Source organism: Astyanax mexicanus, chromosome 24 (assembly GCF_023375975.1).
Source record: "Astyanax mexicanus isolate ESR-SI-001 chromosome 24, AstMex3_surface, whole genome shotgun sequence".
Taxonomy (NCBI): domain Eukaryota; kingdom Metazoa; phylum Chordata; class Actinopteri; order Characiformes; family Acestrorhamphidae; genus Astyanax; species Astyanax mexicanus.
Genome location: NC_064431.1, coordinates 26260595 through 26277279, shown reverse-complemented (window position 1 = coordinate 26277279; position 16685 = coordinate 26260595). Strand labels below are relative to the sequence as shown.

General features: G+C 41.8%; 2 protein-coding genes across 9 annotated transcripts in view; one reads left to right on the top strand and one right to left on the bottom strand.

The window, feature by feature from the left end:
• Nucleotides 1–6155, top strand: part of prickle2b (prickle homolog 2b) — a 155980-nt gene extending 149825 nt beyond the window's left edge. For all 4 annotated transcript variants that reach the window (XM_007256437.4, XM_022682810.2, XM_022682811.2 and 1 more), the window contains 3 exons: nucleotides 1695–1881; nucleotides 3644–4510; nucleotides 4616–6155. In XM_007256437.4, coding sequence (XP_007256499.3) covers nucleotides 1695–1881; nucleotides 3644–4510; nucleotides 4616–5511 — 1950 coding nt within the window. In that variant the 3' untranslated portion in view covers nucleotides 5512–6155. The remainder of the gene's footprint in view (nucleotides 1–1694; nucleotides 1882–3643; nucleotides 4511–4615) is intronic.
• LOC103029679 (solute carrier family 2, facilitated glucose transporter member 9-like) overlaps nucleotides 1–16685 on the bottom strand; it is a 1095244-nt gene that overhangs the window by 1055050 nt on the left and 23509 nt on the right. The gene's annotated exons all lie outside the window — the stretch shown is intronic.

Sequence of the window (16685 nt, the reverse complement as noted above, 5' to 3'; positions counted from 1 at the left end):
TTATTACTATATTTGTTTCAATTGTTGTGACAGTCTCTGATATTATCCTCTTTTAATTTATATATAAGGTTATTTGTGTCAGTAGCTCATGGATGAGGCTTCCCTTTAGTGTTTTCAATGGAGCTCTGGATTCTCTTTGTTCTTTCTTTAAAGCAATAGTTCAGATAAAAAAAGCTAATGTTGCTAACAATAAATGCTAGCGAATGGAGAACAATTAGCTTTATGCAGATGACGTCATGCTAATGTGGCGTCTGGCTTCCATTCGCTGTAGCATGTTTGGTCAAGCTGTTCCTTTTACTGTGATTAGGGGGCAGGCACTTCTTCATTCAGCGTCTAGTCAATGATCCAGTGGTGCATCCATCCATCACTTCATCTGTCACTCTCCCTCTTTTTTCTCTTTGTCTGACTCTCTCACTCTCGCTGCTCGGTTCAACAAAGCTTTATTAGCATATTAGCCGTTATATGATTATCATGCTGTTAACAAATCAGCCGGTCGTGTGGCAGTCGTGCATAATGCATAACATTGTGCAGATGTTCTTAGTACTCATCAAAATTATGAAAAAATATGGTCTCTTTTTTTTTTTTTTGCGTGACGTGATTGTTGGTGTCAGAAGTGGAGGTTGAGTGACTCTAGAACTAGTAATCTCCTGGGATTTTTTTTTTAAAACATCAATCTCAAGAAATTATTCAGATAAAACATTACATATTTTTACCCAGTGAACAGTCTGCAGTTCGGCAGACGGAAACATCTCATGTGTTGATGAGAGAGGTTAACAGAGAACGTACTAAACCTCCCCCAGCATTGAGCTATAGATCTGTAGGATCTGTGTTCTTTGGAATGATGGTTGATGCTCCATCCAGTACTTTTGAGATGCGTTTTGGAGTCAGGGGTGACGTGGGGTGTTGATCATTCAAAATCCTGACCTCGCTGATCTTTGCTGACCTTTGTTGATCTTTGTCTCGTCACTGAATGCAACCAAATCCTCACAGCAATGCTCCAAAATCTAGTAGAAAACCTTCCCTGGATGGTTTGAAAACGTTACTCTTACAAAAGCAGGAGGACTTCTTCTTTAATGCCCTCAAATATAGAAATCCTGTTCATGTAGCTTGCCATCGGCTACCTGAGCCATGAGAGAACACAATTGGCCTTGCTCTCTCTGAGTGGGTAGATGACGCTCTCTCTCCACATGACTCCAAAGGGTGATGTTGATCAGCACAAGGTGTCTGTGAGCTGATGTATCAGAACTGAGTCGTTGTGCTTTCCTCAGAGCGCGCTTTGATGATACTCTGTAATGCTGTATCAGAAGCAGTTCAAAAAGAGACGGTGGCTGACTTCACGTGTGTGCTAGTCTTCACCCTCCTTGTGTTGGGGTCATGGAAAACATTAAAAGAAAATGTAAGAATTTTACTTGTTTTATATATTATTTTTATATTGTCCCTAAACCTAGTAAAGAGCTTTTCCTGGGTGGTTGAAGGAGGTTACTCTAACAAAATCAGGATAAACTGTTTTCAATCAATCAAACCGTGCTTTGGGGGGGTAACCATGCCCGGGCACGGCACAGGTTGCCTAGTGTGAGTACACCCTAATACTCTCAAATTTGGAAGGAACCAAGATTGATTCCACATAGTGTATGTATGTTTGTATGTTTGTATGTATGTTCAGATAAATAATGCACGTCACCATCTTCCCTCAGATCATCCTAGCAGACGAGTGCACGGAAGCAGAAGGCAGGCACTGGCACATGAAGCACTTCTGCTGTTTCGAGTGCGAGACGGTCTTGGGGGGTCAGCGCTACATCATGAAGGAGGGCCGGCCATATTGCTGCAGCTGTTTCGAGTCGCTCTACGCGGAATACTGCGACTCCTGTGGCGAACACATTGGTAAGAACCCCATACATCACTGCCTCACAGCGCTGGCCCGCTGGACCCAGCCAGGCAAGACAAATCTCCGTCATTCAGTCTCCTATAGGAAGAGGGTTCCAGACAGGACACCTGTGAGACAGCTGACCCAGTTCTTGTTGCTAAGTTGGGAAACAAGGGTGAAAAATGATAAGTGGAAGGGCTAAGGATGGTTAATATGACTGTAATCATTATCATGATAAATTGCGTCACAGTTTGTATGGCCTGAATATATCAGGATGAAAACTGAATCTCAGGTGGTTCCAGATTTGCATTTCTGAACTCCTATAGCATAGGACTGGGCAGTCTACTCATATGTTGTACCCCCTTAAAAAGAAGCTTCTGTATGTGCTGTTACATCTTCGTCCTTTCCAGTCTGCAGCAATATAGCTGAGCTAATTTACCCACACAATTGCTAGGACTTTCCCTGACACTTGAAATGCTTCCATACTAGAAGTGTAGTAAGGACAAGTGCATGCCTCCTCCGATACACGTGAAGTCAGGCGCCACCTCTATTCCAATCACTAGGCAGCAAATGCTCTCTGAGGCAAGTGCCGGTCTGCATTACACTGGGAGTGATGACAGTAGAGAGTGCCATCTATGTCACCATCTCCTAGAAAGAGCTTGGCTAATTTTCTCTCTCTCTGACTCTGGCTGCTGATAGTTAAGCAGCGTGACCAGAGATTCCTCAGGCCATAAATAATGTCTGTTCCAATAGAAGCCTTCCAAATGTTGACAAGCCTGTTGGTCGCCACAGGAATGTACAAAGCAGAAAAGCCACTGATTTTCTGACTTTGTTCAACCCCGCCTCCCCATGCTTTAAAATGCCTTAGGTCATATTGAAAACCAGGGAAGTCTTCATCATAAAAGAAAATACAAAAACCTCCAGCTAAAATCCATTAAATTCCATAGTAACAATAATAATATTAATACAAAAGACACAATTCTTCCCTTCAAGCAAATCTACAAATGTGTTTACTGGCACTCTAAGAAAGGCTGAGGGGCTATTATGAAGACAAAAGCCGTCAGTGAAACAAATTCGTATACTGCCTGGTGGTGTTTCCATTACTCCGTTAGCCCCCAGCGTGTCACAAGGCAGCACTCTATCCCATAATAACTCTTTAACTTGTTGGATCATTGGTTTCCACCCCGCCATCAGTTCCAGCTGCGTTTTTGGCATGTCACTCAGGACAAATTCAGGCTGTAATCATTTTCTGTGCTGGACGTGGAAAGAGTGCGAGGGAAACTGATTAGAAACGGAGAGCGTTTGGAAAACGCTTTGCGAACAGATGTTGCCCATTAGACTGTGGCCGCCTGGCCCATGTAAGTGAAGCTGTAATTAAAATGTAATGTATTTGTGTAGTGCAAGGCTTACAGCATAATCAGTTTACTCCAAACACTTCTGCACCTCAAGGGAATTGGGCTGTTTTCTTTTTTTTTTGTTACCTTGATATTTAGAGTTGGGTTCCTATACACTTTAGACTTTACACTATTACCCAAGAGTTATTATAGCTCATCGAAAATGGTCATCAGCTGAGGGATTAACATATGAGTTTATATCAACTTAAACTGATTGTGTATGCATGTAACATACCTTCAGTTAACTCTAGCCACAATTTCCATTCCCTTCAACCATCTGCATGTTATTTATTCTTCTTTATTTATTTTATATCTTTGTTCTTTAAAGCATTCCATATTCTCCTCCCTGACTTCCTAACACAAAGGGTTATTTTTTACCCTGCAGGTATTGACCAAGGCCAGATGACTTATGACGGTCAGCACTGGCATGCCACCGAGTCCTGCTTTTGCTGCGCCCGCTGCAAGAAGTCCCTCCTTGGTCGTCCATTCCTGCCCAAACAGGGCCAGATCTTCTGCTCGCGGGCATGCAGCGTCGGGGAGGATGCCAATGGTTCAGACTCCTCTGATTCAGCGTTCCAGAACGCCCGTACCCGCGAGGCCCGCCGGAGCAGCTCCAAATCTAGCAAGACCAGCTGCAGTGGAGGTGGTGGAGGAGGAGGAGGAGGAAGTGGTGGGAAGAGCTCTACTGCCCGCTATTCTACCGACGTGGACCCTCTGTCCCTACAGATGGACCTCCTGAGTCTGTCTAGTCAAACCCCCAGCCTGTCCCGAGATCCGCCCTCCTGGAAGAACCAGAACGAAATGTATGGCTACGAAAGCCGCAATGAACCCTCCCCCACCCCGCTCCAACTGCTGAGTCAGTGCAACATCCGGACATCCTATTCCCCCAACCCTTCCCCCGGGCACCCTCAGGACAACCGGCCTAAAGAGCTGGCACCACCCAAGAAACCATCTATATCTGCCCTGAAGGGGCATTCCTTTAACGAGAACTGGTTCCAGCCAGAGACAGAAGACTATTACCCACCCAAACTGAAGCCGCAGGCTAGCTTTAACGAGTTGCCGGCCAATGGCTTTATGGACAAACGCTCTATCAGCTTGCATGTGTTCCAGAGGGAAAGGGAACGGGATGTAGGACCACAGGTGGGTCGCAGCAGGAACCCTATCAGCGCACTTAACTTCAGCGAACAGCTCACACCACTGGAGCAAACACCACGGGGTTCCATGGAGTCACTGGCGTTGTCCAATGCTACAGGTAATCATTTACGCCTACACTGCATTTGCATTTTGTAAGTAACTCTAGAATCAAATACACCGTAACTTGCTCAATAATGATCAATCTCCTTTTCTTGATTCCCAGGTACTTCTGCAGATGGTGGTGGCAAGAGACAGGAGCACCTTTCTCGTTTCTCCATGCCAGACCTCAGCAAGGACTCTGGCATGAATGTCTCTGAAAAGAGCAACATGGGAACTCTTAACTCTTCTGTCCAGTTCCACAGCTCAGAGTCTCTCCGCAGCCTCAACACTGGTCAGCCTTACCTGGAGATGGATCCACCTGTGCAAGTGAAGTACCCGCTACCCTACACACAGGAACTACCTGGAATGACCGCCCTGCCATCTGGTTTCACCTATCAGGAGGAAGACAGGGCAAGTTTGGCTCGGAATTCTAACAATGCCCGCCTACCACCCATGAGCGAACGGACTCACAGACGTGCTGCTGATACGTCGCACCTGGAGGAGCCGCGAAGAAAGCACCACTATCATCGCTCGCGCCGTTCAAGACGTTCCCGATCTGAAAATGCCCTGAACCTGGCAGCCGAGAGGCGCCCGGCATTTCCAGAACGATCGCAGCCACGAGTCCGTGAGGATTATGATAGATTCCCGCCTCCACGTGGACCGAGAGACTCTTTGGATGCCCGGTCAAGACAGCAGTCCTTCAGGCCGTGCCCTCGGACAACTTCAGACCTCACGCTCCAGAACCCCACACCACGTCGCCACCTGGGCCAGTACGGCTGGGACCAGTATGATTACGACGACGACTGGTGCTCCACCTGCTCTTCTTCGTCCGAGTCTGAGGACGAAGGCTACTTCTTGGGAGAGCCTATTCCCAAGCCGGTACACTTGAGGTACATGAACAGTGAGGACTTGCTGCACAAGTACAACACTTCCGGACTTACAGGATCTGGGCATTTGGGCAGCCGAGGACAGTTACACACTCGCAAGCGCAGGAAAAGCAAGAACTGCATTATATCCTAATACCGAGCCCAGAGGGACTACATTTCTTGCACAATAATAAGAATTCACCTCTTCCCCTTCCAACACTTCCCCAACTTTCCCAATCAAGTATTGTGAGGTTGTTAATGAGTGATCTGCAGTAATTCCAGTAGTGTCGCATTGCACATGCTTCTGCATGGTTTTCGTCTTCTTCTTCTTTGATATCTGCAAATAATCCCATGAGTACACTAGTGCATCCAAAATCCGAGATACCAAGCCTACCACCCCCCACACCCCACCCCTCTTTATTGCGGAAGCCAATGTGCAAGCAGTTGTGCTTCATTTAACCTGTTCATAGCCAGCACAGTATGAGTTTTGAGTATGGTGCCGCTTTTTACTTTCATTGCAGTGTGTTTCTATTACGGTTAACAGTTTATTCAGTAACTACAAGGTGTATATTAATAAAAGAACGAATTAATAAATTGTTCACTAAATTAAAGATGTAAAGTAAATAAAATGTAAAAATGTTGTAAAAATGATGTATCACATATTTTTATATTTTGTATTAATAGAAGCAATTATGAATTGAGTATAATGTAGAGAGTATAATGACTAGGAACGCATGCACGTTAATTTGCTTTTTGTTTTGTCTTGTATTTGAGATTAAAAGAGTATTGCGATGAGCAGTTTGACGGACAGTCTTGGTTCCTCTTCACCAGAGCACGCCGTGGTCTTTGACTCAGATTAGACGAGAGGTACACTCGCCATCTGCTCTATGAATAAATGCATAAGAACAGCGAGCGATGAAGCACGGCCTGCCCGCTGTTACTGACACACTTCATTTCCAAAAAGCAACTCTTGTAAAAAAAAAATTCAGACATGATTTAGTTCTGCTTTGACATTCCGAAATTCACGGGAGAGTTCAGGCTTCAGGCTCTTGTATTATGAGGTGTTGGCTGATATTGAGTATTATATGGTGATATTATTACATGCTGAATACTGTTCTGTTCAGTTTAACACAGGCAGGAATACGATTTTTAAATATGATTCCAGATTCCAATAAATTATTAAAATAATCCAAAGTTGTACCAGGAAGACCAGAAGAGAAGAGGATTGTACCAGAAGAGGATTGTTTGATAAATGAAATGGATAACAATTTTGTAAAGTCTATGTCATAGTGCTCCTCGTCTTCGGCCCAGGTCTGCAACGTTTGGACCCTCGCAGATCGTGCTATAAGTAGACAGCAAGGGGTGGAGCTAACCCCCATAGATGGCGGATGGGACCAAACTGGTGGGGGTGGGGAGAAAGGAGGGGGAAAAAAACAGCGGCTGAAGGCAGAGAGTGTGTAAGTGTGTAAGGGATAGGGGTGTGAGTCACAGGACATCTCCCAATACAATATTCACTCAATATATATATATATTACAATACTGTGATTGCACGATACTCGATATATGTCACAAGAATGATTGATGAACATCAATGATACTTACAGAATCTGTGTTGCTGAAGAAGATAACAAACTCAGAAATAAGCAAATGATAAAGGAATTGTGGATTTTTTGGTGTCAGTTTCACAGAATTTGACAACCAATATCCTTCACCACAGTTTTACCTACCCTACTCATTTGATTAGCGCCACCATGTTGAGTAAGAAAACAGTAACTTTAGTAAGTCAAATTTGGGGGTGAGTCTTGGGAAGTTTAGAGCTTCTATGTTTCAATAAGAATACTGGCATTTGACAGCACATATTGATAATGTTTCACAAGCCAAAATGTTCAAGATAGATATATTGCCATATTAAGATTTTTTCCTTTTTCTAATACTGTAATTTCTGCATTTTAAAGCGCACCGAACTATAAAGTGCACTAAGTAAATAAGTTAAGTAAAGCTAAGCTAAGTAAACAAAACTGTAAAAAAATAAAATAAAATCTCAAGTCAAACGAGTGATGGATGTTAATCTACACAGATTTCTCTCCTGAAAACTGTTTATTTGGGTGAGTAAAGCGCTTCTGTTTATTTACAGTAAGCTTAGATTTCCAGATGTCCACTAAGGCTGGGTGCAGCAGCGCTAGTATTAGCAGCTAACCGCTAGTAAATGCTGCCCGACGGCACCATACTGAGGATCCCTGAGTGATCTGGTAAGCCAGGGTGATATTAGCTAGCACTTAGCACAGTTAGCAGCTAATGCTAAAACTGCTTTAGCCTCAGTGCTGGAGAACTAAACTGAAACTCCTGTATAATGCTGTGCTTCAGTGGAGTGGCTTTACTGCTCTTTACAACTTGACTGGTAAATTTATACATAAGGCGCACTGGATTATAAGGGGCACTGACAATTTTTGTGAAGAAACTAAAGCATTTTAAGTGCACCTTTTAGTGAAAAATTAAGTAATTGAAGGTCTTATAAAAAAAAAAAAACAGATGAAAGCTGGTGATTGGCTGAGACATGAGTGACATGCATTGGAGTCTCCTTGTAGAACTTGAACTAAAAGCTTTTATTTCCGAAAATGAACAAATCCAAAGACAATTCTCTTTCTTTATCATATGATACTGCAAAAATATGGCTTCAGATTCCATAAAAATTGAATAAATTCCATTAACAAATAATCTTAAATTCTCTACAGGCTCTTCTTGACATTATAAAGTGTTTGCTTATATTACGTCTTGTGTAAATGATGTGATGATTATAATATTATGTGCTGAAGACTAATCAGTTTTAGGCAAGCTGGAAACTGCACCGAGCGACGCTCGCTAATCTAAACGTAATGAAACGTGTTTTAGCGTTTTTCAGAACCGCAGAGGCGAAATGGAGCTCTCGAGTATGTCTGCTCTGAACCATCGGGCCCATATACCATTTTAAATAGCCAGCTAAAGGGCTTGCGGTGTTTAGAACCGAATCAATAAGCCATGTCTTAGCTCTGAAAAATGAGGCATTTTAACTGTGTACCTACACTGCCGGCTTGATTAAAGGTGGTGAGGCTCTAATGCCTTTGACAGGCCTGAGGCATAAGCAGCTTCGCGCCGGCCTCCGCGGAATGTCCTCAGATGTACTTTGCGGTGGTCGAAGAAAAAAAGAAAAAGAAAAAAGACAGCCTTGAAAAAGAGCTGGAGTTGAGTTAGCGTGTTATTGTAGAAACAGCTGCACAAACATGTGAGCTACATTACCGCTCTCTGCAAATGACTGGGAGGGACTGTCTCTGCAGGTCTCTCAGCCTCGGCTTCTCTCTCTCTCTCTCTCTCTCTCTCTCTCGCTCTTTTCTAAACACTAAAGAAATATAAGTACAGATTTTTACTAAAAGTAAAGTACAAAGCTTGTCGCTGGGGTTGTACCTTACATTGAGATACAACAAAGTATCTTTTAGTAAAAGTCTATTTTTGTACCAGTAAAGAGTATAAAGATTATAAACATTATTATCAACTGAAAATGTCTCACGAACTTGATGATCCAAAATTGTCTGACTGCTCAAATTATAAATTAATTATTAGTACAGTAATACAGAATACCAAATGTATCTTTTGGCTGGTTAAATGATACAAATCTGTACTTCCTGCTGTTAAAAAAAAAGACTTTTTACTTCTGAGGGAAACACAACATACCCTCTAAATAACAATATTATACCTTTGAAGGTACAATTATGAAAAGTGTAGCTTTCAGTACAAGAAAGTACTCGTATCGTACCTCTTTTTTTTAGTGTGTACATTCATTCCTAAAAAGCTTTAATGGCACATCTACAGTTGTGGTCAAAAGTTTACATACACTTGTAAAAAAACATAATGTTATGGCTGTCTTGAGTTTTCAATAAGTTCTACAACTCTTATTTTTCTGTGATAGAGTGATCGGAACACATACATGTTTGTCACAAAAAACAGTCATAAAATTTGGTTCTTTCATAAATTTATTATGGGTCTGCTGAAAATGTCACCAAATCTGCTGGGTCAAAAATATACATACAGCAACAAAATTTGTCAATTTTGGTGATGTAGCGAGTTGTGTCAATCAAATTAGCTTCATGTCATGGCCTCTTCACTTCTTGTAAGTGATTCTGATTGACTACAGCTGTTGACTTCTCATGAGCCCATTTAAATAGGGCTCATTTGACCCAGTGATTAGACTCAGCTACAAAAGCTACAATGGGAAAGTCAAAGGAACTCAGTGTGGATCTGAAAAAGCGAATTATTGACTTGAACAAGTCAGGGAAGTCACTTGGAGCCATTTCAAAGCAGCTACAGGTCCCAAGAGCAACTGTGCAGACAATTATACGCAAGTATAAAGTGCATGGAACAGTTGTGTCACTGCCACGATCAGGAAGAAAACGCAAGCTATCACATGCTGCCGAGAGGAGATTGGTCAGGATGGTCAAGAGTCAACCAAGAATCACCAAGAAGCAGGTCTGCAAGGATTTGGAAGCTGATGGTCTCCACAGTCTCCACAGTCAAGCGTGTTTTACATCGCCATGGACTGAGAGGCTGCCGTGCAAGAAAGAAGCCCTTGCTCCAGAAAAGGCACCTTAAGACTCGGCTGAAGTTTGCTGCTGATCACATGGCCAAAGATAAAACCTTCTGGAGGAAAGTTCTCTGGTCAGACGAAACAAAAATTGAGCTGTTTGGCCACAACACCCAGCAATATGTTTGGAGGAGAAAAGGTGAGGCCTTTAATCCCAGGAACACCATGCCTACTGTCAAGCATGGTGGTGGTAGTATTATGCTCTGGGGATGTTTTGCTGCCAGTGGAACTGGTTCTTTGCAGAAAGTAAATGGGATAATGAAGAAGGAGGATTACCTCCAAATTCTGCAGGAAAACTTAAAACCATCAGCCCGAAGGTTGGGTCTTGGGCGCAGTTGGGTGTTCCAACAAGACAATGACCCAAAACACACATCAAAAGTGGTAAAGGAATGGCTAAACCAGGCTAGAATTAAGGTTTTAGAATGGCCTTCCCAAAGTCCTGACTTAAACCCCATTGAGAACATGTGGACAGTGCTAAAGAAACGGGTTCATGCAAGAAAACCATCACATTTAGCTGAACTGCACCAATTCTGTCAAGAAGAGTGGTCAAACATTCGACCTGAAGCTTGCCAGGAGCTTGTGGATGGCTACCAAAAGCTCCTAGTTGCCGTGAAAATGGCCAAGGGACATGTAACCAAATACTAATTTTGCTGTATGTATATTTTTGACCCAGCAGATTTGGTGACATTTTCAGCAGACCCATAATAAATTTATGAAAGAACCAAATTTTATGACTGTTTTTTGTGACAAACATGTATGTGTTCCGATCACTCTATCACAGAAAAATAAGAGTTGTAGAACTTATTGAAAACTCAAGACAGCCATAACATTATGTTTTTTTACAAGTGTATGTAAACTTTTGACCACAACTGTACCTTCAATTACAAAATGTTAATTTAATGCCTGCATATAAGATTCCAGAATATGATCACAGGTTCCATTTACATTCCATAAAATTATCCAGATTCAAAATGATCCAAACTTCCTTTTTTTAAGCATGTGGAAATCCAAACCAATATAATTCTCTATTTTATAAAACTAATAAAATGTGCCCCAAAATCCATAAAAACAATTATCTTTTTTTTACACAAAAAGTTTTTTTAATGAAAACAGATTGCACGTATTGCTTAAGAGATTCTACTAATATTATTCAAGATTTCATGGAAAGTAATTGTATATTTCATGAAATTTATTCTTAATTATTGTAAAACATTATTTAAAATTTCAAGGACACTCTTTTAGCATACAATATACCAAAAATGTAGGCACTGTAGGTAAAATTAAAACTATCATTGATTCTGTTGAAAATATGACACATTTTGCACACATTTTATATTTAATTCCAAAAAAATCTAAATCTATACAAAAAATGTTGGAAAATTTGCAAAACATTTACAAGAAAAGGGCGGCACGGTGGCGCAGTGGGTAGCACTTCCGCCTCACAGCAAGACGGCCTGGGTTCGATTCCCGGCTGGGGCGACCCGGGTCTTTCTGTGTGGAGTTTGTACGTTCTCCCCGTGTCTGCGTGGGTTTCCTCCGGGTTCTCCGGTTTCCTCCCACAGTCCAAAGACGGCACGTTCAGGCTAATTGGAACTTGATTGAAATTGCCCCTTAGGTGTGAGTGTGTGAGTGAATGTGTCTGTGTGTCTGTCTGTGTCTGTCTGCCCTGCGATGGATTGGCGGCCTGTCCAGGGTGTATCCTGCCTTCCGCCCGATGCCTGCTGGGATAGGCTCCAGCCCCCCCCGCGACCCTTCACGGATAAAGCGGTTGACAATGAGATGAGATGAGATTTACAAGAAAAGTTACAATATTTTTGCTTCTTTTAGAAAATACGATTTTGAAAATAGGATTCTAGGAAAATAGGATTTTGTGAAAATGGCTGTAATATTTCATGAAAGGATGCAAAATTTTATTCAAAAGGAAATTTGTAATAACAAAAAAGCCACACTTTCCAAAACCCGTGAGAACTGTAATAGATTCTCCTCTGTTTTCGGTGGTGATGGGAGGAGAGATGAAGAAGATTGGGGGAGATGTGAGGAATGGGGGTCTCGGTCGACTCTGTACTCAGCTGCTGGTATATTGATCAGTGCACTCTGGTCTGAGAGTCCTGGGAGGATAATAATTCAGCGCGTGAAGCTCATCAGCGCTGCACAGCTCACTGCCTCCTGATTTCCTCATTCGCTCGCAGAATGTTTAGCCGGGCAGCAGCTGATCGCGTGTGATGCATTCTGATTAAATGAAGAGAAAGTGCTGTGGGAGACGGGAGTCTGGGGCGTGGTGATCTTTTTAGATTGCATTTAAACAAGCAGGCCAGTAAATTCTTTATTTTCCTCTCAGTGAAATGATTTATGATACATATTCCTCTATTATGGGTGGAACTGGGACTAATGCCACCTGGATCAAATTCTTATATAGCGTTTCTTTCTGCAAGGTCCTAAAAGCAGTACAAAAAAATAAAAACATAGGCCAAAAAGCAGAGCTGCTCCTCTGGAGTTTATTAAACATATTAGACATATAAAATAGTAAAATAATACACTGCCTGACCAAAACAAAAGTCTCCACCTGGATTTAAGTAAGTAAATGATGTGGGGTTGGTTGATGCTGCAGTTGGTCTGCAGGTTTAGGTTCAGCAACAGTATGTGCTGAAAGAATGAGATCAGCTGACCTCAATACCTGAATATACTGAATATAGACGTTGTGACGTGCGTGCAAAGATCTGACAGATGCGACGCTTTTCTGCCTCCTTTTATTGAGCGTTTTACAATGAGCTGGTAGTGCTGCCATCTCTATTAGAGAGCTTTTTTCTTTTTTTTTTCAGCATGACACCAGACAAAATACTATGCTACTGTTTAACTGAACACAAACAAAGACTTCACTAATCATCTTCACTAATCTTCACTAATCATCAGTATTTTAGTTTTTTTTTTTTGTATTTATGTATTTGAGGACCTTTGCTCCTTATCAGGGGAAGATTAAGCCTAAATCACAAATATCCAGACCTTACGAGTAGATCTGCAACAAATTCCTGCTGAACGCTCTCAGGGCTAAAATAGGCTGATTTAATTTTTCACGACAATGGGATTGAGGAATGTTTCTGGCGCTCACGCTGTTTCCTCAGGAATAGGAGTCATGTGACTGTAGTGGACGCAGCTTCCCTGGCCTGCTCCTCATCATGTGTGTTCAATTAGAGCTGGCAGAAGAAGACCTGAGAAGACCTGAGATCAGACTGGCTCTGAGTTTTGTTCTCTACTAGGTCAAAGGTCTGAGTGGCAGCACAGTTTTAATGTACCAGAATAAAGCTTAGCATGTTTCCTAAAAGCATCTTATATATATATATATATATATATATATATATATATATATATATATATATATATATATATATATATATATATACTTTTATTTACATTTTCCCCCCCATTTTCTCCCTAATTTACATGGCCAATTACTCAACCCACTCATTAGATGCTCCAACACCAGGAGTCAGACTCCACCTCTTTTTAAACTGCTGCTGATGCAGTATTGCCGAGTAACATCACAGTGCACTCGGAGGAAAGTGAGGAGACTCGTTTCTGATACATCAGCTCACAGATACCTTGTGCTGCCGACATCACCCTTTGGAGAGCAAGGCCAATTGTGCTCACTCAGGGATCCGGTAGGCGATGGCAAGCTACGTGACCGGGACACTAACAAGCAAACCACAAACAAGCAAGCTGCAAACAAGCTGACAGGCCAATCGCTAACAATCAAGTTAGTGAATCCAAACACAATGAAAGCATGTTCTAAGATAAAATTTAGAAATGAATCCAATTTAGATTGGATATCAGGGTTAAGAAACAAAAGAAGTGTATAGGTAAATTGTGAGAGCTTGATGTCTAGGCAATGTCTGAATTCAGTGTTTATATAACAATGGGGTTTAAACTCAACCTGATGTTAATTTTTGAGTGATATCTGACTTTGGGTATCAACCCTAATTTAAAGGAGAACTCCGGTGTAAAGTGGACATTTGTTGTAGTAAAACTTCATAAAAACTACTTATAGCACAAAAGCACTCCTCTGTTCTCCCACAGCTTTCCGAGAACCGGGAATTTTAACAGTTTTTTTCACACTTCACACCTCCTTGCTAGAATCCAGAGAGCCCTGACATTTAAAACGAGGCATTAATAACTTAAAAAGTGAACAATAACTTATTTTAAAAAACTTTACATACTATAACGCTAGCTTCAGCTCTGAGCGCCGCCATCACTGTACTGATAATAACATAGACATATATATATACAAAGACTCCACATAGTCTGCCTTCTGGCGCCGGCTGTTACGCTATGTGGAGTCTATGTATATTCATATATGTCTATGATATTATCAGGTGTGGAGGTGTGAAGCTACTTTGAGCTGGATAACTTGGGAAAAAGCGATTTATTGGGGCAAATTATGCCCTGTGTCACCCAGTCTGAAGGGTGTTTGGACAAACTGTTAAATTTCTGGATCTCAGAACGCTGTTGGAGAACGGAGGTGTGCTATTCATCAAAGGTAAGAACTTTTTATCATGTTTTACTAAAACAAAAGTCCATTTTACACCAGAGTTCTCCTTTAATGTCAACCCAACATTAGATCTTGATGCAAACGGATGTTTTTGACATTTCCTGTGTACTGTGAGAGTCCAACGTCTTTCTGAAGTTAAAGTGACGTCCTGTTGCTGCTGAGGATACTACCGCTTTTGACAATGAAATCTGGGAACGTATTTGGTGAGGCTCTTCTGACTTTCTGAGTAGGAAATCTGACTTGTGGGGGCATTCTAGTTGAAATTTCTTATATTGAACTTCAGATTGAACACGTAATTCTTACAGTAGCGCTAGCAACACCAGAGCTCTGAGCTTTTTTTTTCCCGTAGCTCTGTCACTAAAAGGGTGTCGGGCTAATGATAACCTGCTTCCTCGAGTCGGAAAGGACAAGCGCACAGCGTGTTTCTCACGTCACACCGCTGCTAACGTTTTTGCGCTAATGATGGCTGACAGTCGTGCCCTTTGAGCCATCGCTGCTTCTGTCTTTACATCTCCAATTAGTCACTGTATCCCAGTTCTGTCAAAGCAACACACGCCCCTCCCCTCTCGCTTCAGGGCTGAGCTATATGTAAGTATGTAAATTTGATCAAGGTGATGAATATGGATCCCAATTACAATGCTAAAAAACCACTGAACCGGCCCTCCTAAAAAAAAAGTCAACGGAAGAAGCTGCGAACCAGCGTCCATTCACCGCAGCTCAGCCTATTCTCCTGCTATCTATTGTCCTCTGTTCCATTGTTTTACACCATTCAGCTCTGTGTGCTGAGACACCCCGAGGTGCAGTGTGTGGTGTGAAATGGTCACACATTCACTCAGAACCCCCCGCTGGCACGTGTGCCTGAATTGTAACACATCCCCGGTTAAATGGAGGCCATTCGGGGGCTCGTAATCCGCAGGTTCAGAAGGTCTCCGGGCTGTTTTACATTCATGGAGTTTCTGTATCACCGCCTTAATCCCGCAGGGCCGGGAGGACCCGCAGAGCCTCAGCTGCCGTCTCCGTCGCCGCATGACTGGGGATGCGACAAAAGGGCTGCCCGATTTAACAGTAATAAATCATCGCAATGTTTTTGTGTTTAAAAACTGATTAAATGTCAGGACTCAGGGGAAACGCTATGAATTTTCCTTTTGACAGGGTGTTGCAATCTAAGAATTTCAGGAAAACAAAGAAAAGTTGTTAAATCATTTGTTCTTTCGCAATGTAATGCGTAAAGCGTTTTCCAAATTAAATAGAACATTACGTTTTACTCAATATTTTGTTTATTTTCACTGTCATGTGATAATAGAATTAAATGTTTCAATTTGCTCCGTAGTTTAGACATTTCACATTTTTTTTCTACCCACCCAGCTAACAGAGAAAGTTATAAGAAAGTTTAGCAATGTTTTGAAAAGTTTCCAGGAAGGGTAGCCTGTAATTTTACCCAGAAATTGCCCAGAAAATACTCTTAAATACTTTAAATTGATCTAGTGTGTATATATGTGTGTGTGGTATGTATGCAAGTTTGTGTGTGTGTGTATTAAATGTATCCATGACTGTGCCCAGGTATAAATTGGCACTCTTTCTTGAGTTAAAATGCTGTATTGCCGTATGCAGTCCTCCGTCCTCCAGGTGGAGGGTCGTTGTTTGCGGTTGAGAGTACGCTGTGCGCTATTGGCTGCCGCTTCTCACCGGTGTGTGGATGAGTGCTGAGTATAAATGGTTGTGTGTGAAACGTGCAAATTGTAAAGTGTCCTTGGGTTTCTAGAAAGGCTCTATTTAAGTTCAACTTCATTCATTAATATATTCACATTACAGAAATAATGTCCCAGGAACATTTTGAAAAAACTACAACGAGAACATTTACTAGAACATTAAAAATGTTAAATAAAAAAAGCAACTGAATCATTGCAGCCTTCCTTAGGATCAACATGGACACACCCGAAAGTACTTTTCTCCAGTGGCCTTGAGGATTGCAGTCTAAATTAAACACACTATAAAAGTACATTCTGTTCACTCCTCTGCTTTTTATGATTTCAGTGCTTCAAACTGCTTCTTGAACGAGGCACAACACAAGGACAACCAATCACAACAGACGTAACTTGCATATTCTTTCTGTCAGACAAAACCCTTTTGTTTTTGATTTTGTTCAGTTTGTGACTTAATATAATTATGTCAG